Here is a 271-nt window from a genome sequence, read left to right as displayed (position 1 = left end):
AGAAATGGTATTCTTTAATACTCTTAATTTTGTGTTACCATTTCATTTTAAAGTGTACAGCTTTGCAATTTTTTCAGCAATTTTAAGGAATACTGTATTTTATACTTCATCATAAAAATGTGTATTACTATATATACACACAATAATTTTCCATGTGTTTAGTACGAGAATGGACACCAGGACGAGACACAGATGTTGACGTTGGGGAAAGTGCTGATATTCTCCTCCCAAAGCCAGCAACTCCACAACCCAGTAATAACAGATTAGAACG

General features: G+C 33.6%; 1 protein-coding gene across 1 annotated transcript in view; it reads left to right on the top strand.

The window, feature by feature from the left end:
• Positions 1-271, top strand: part of LOC119593182 (transcription initiation factor TFIID subunit 11-like) — a gene marked incomplete in the record, with an annotated part of 72,269 nt that overhangs the window by 2,830 nt on the left and 69,168 nt on the right. The window contains 1 exon segment of the mRNA XM_037942160.1: positions 163-271. Coding sequence (XP_037798088.1) covers positions 163-271 — 109 coding nt within the window.

Source organism: Penaeus monodon, chromosome 31 (assembly GCF_015228065.2).
Source record: "Penaeus monodon isolate SGIC_2016 chromosome 31, NSTDA_Pmon_1, whole genome shotgun sequence".
Taxonomy (NCBI): Eukaryota; Metazoa; Arthropoda; class Malacostraca; order Decapoda; family Penaeidae; genus Penaeus; species Penaeus monodon.
This window is presented reverse-complemented; position numbering and strand designations above follow the sequence as displayed.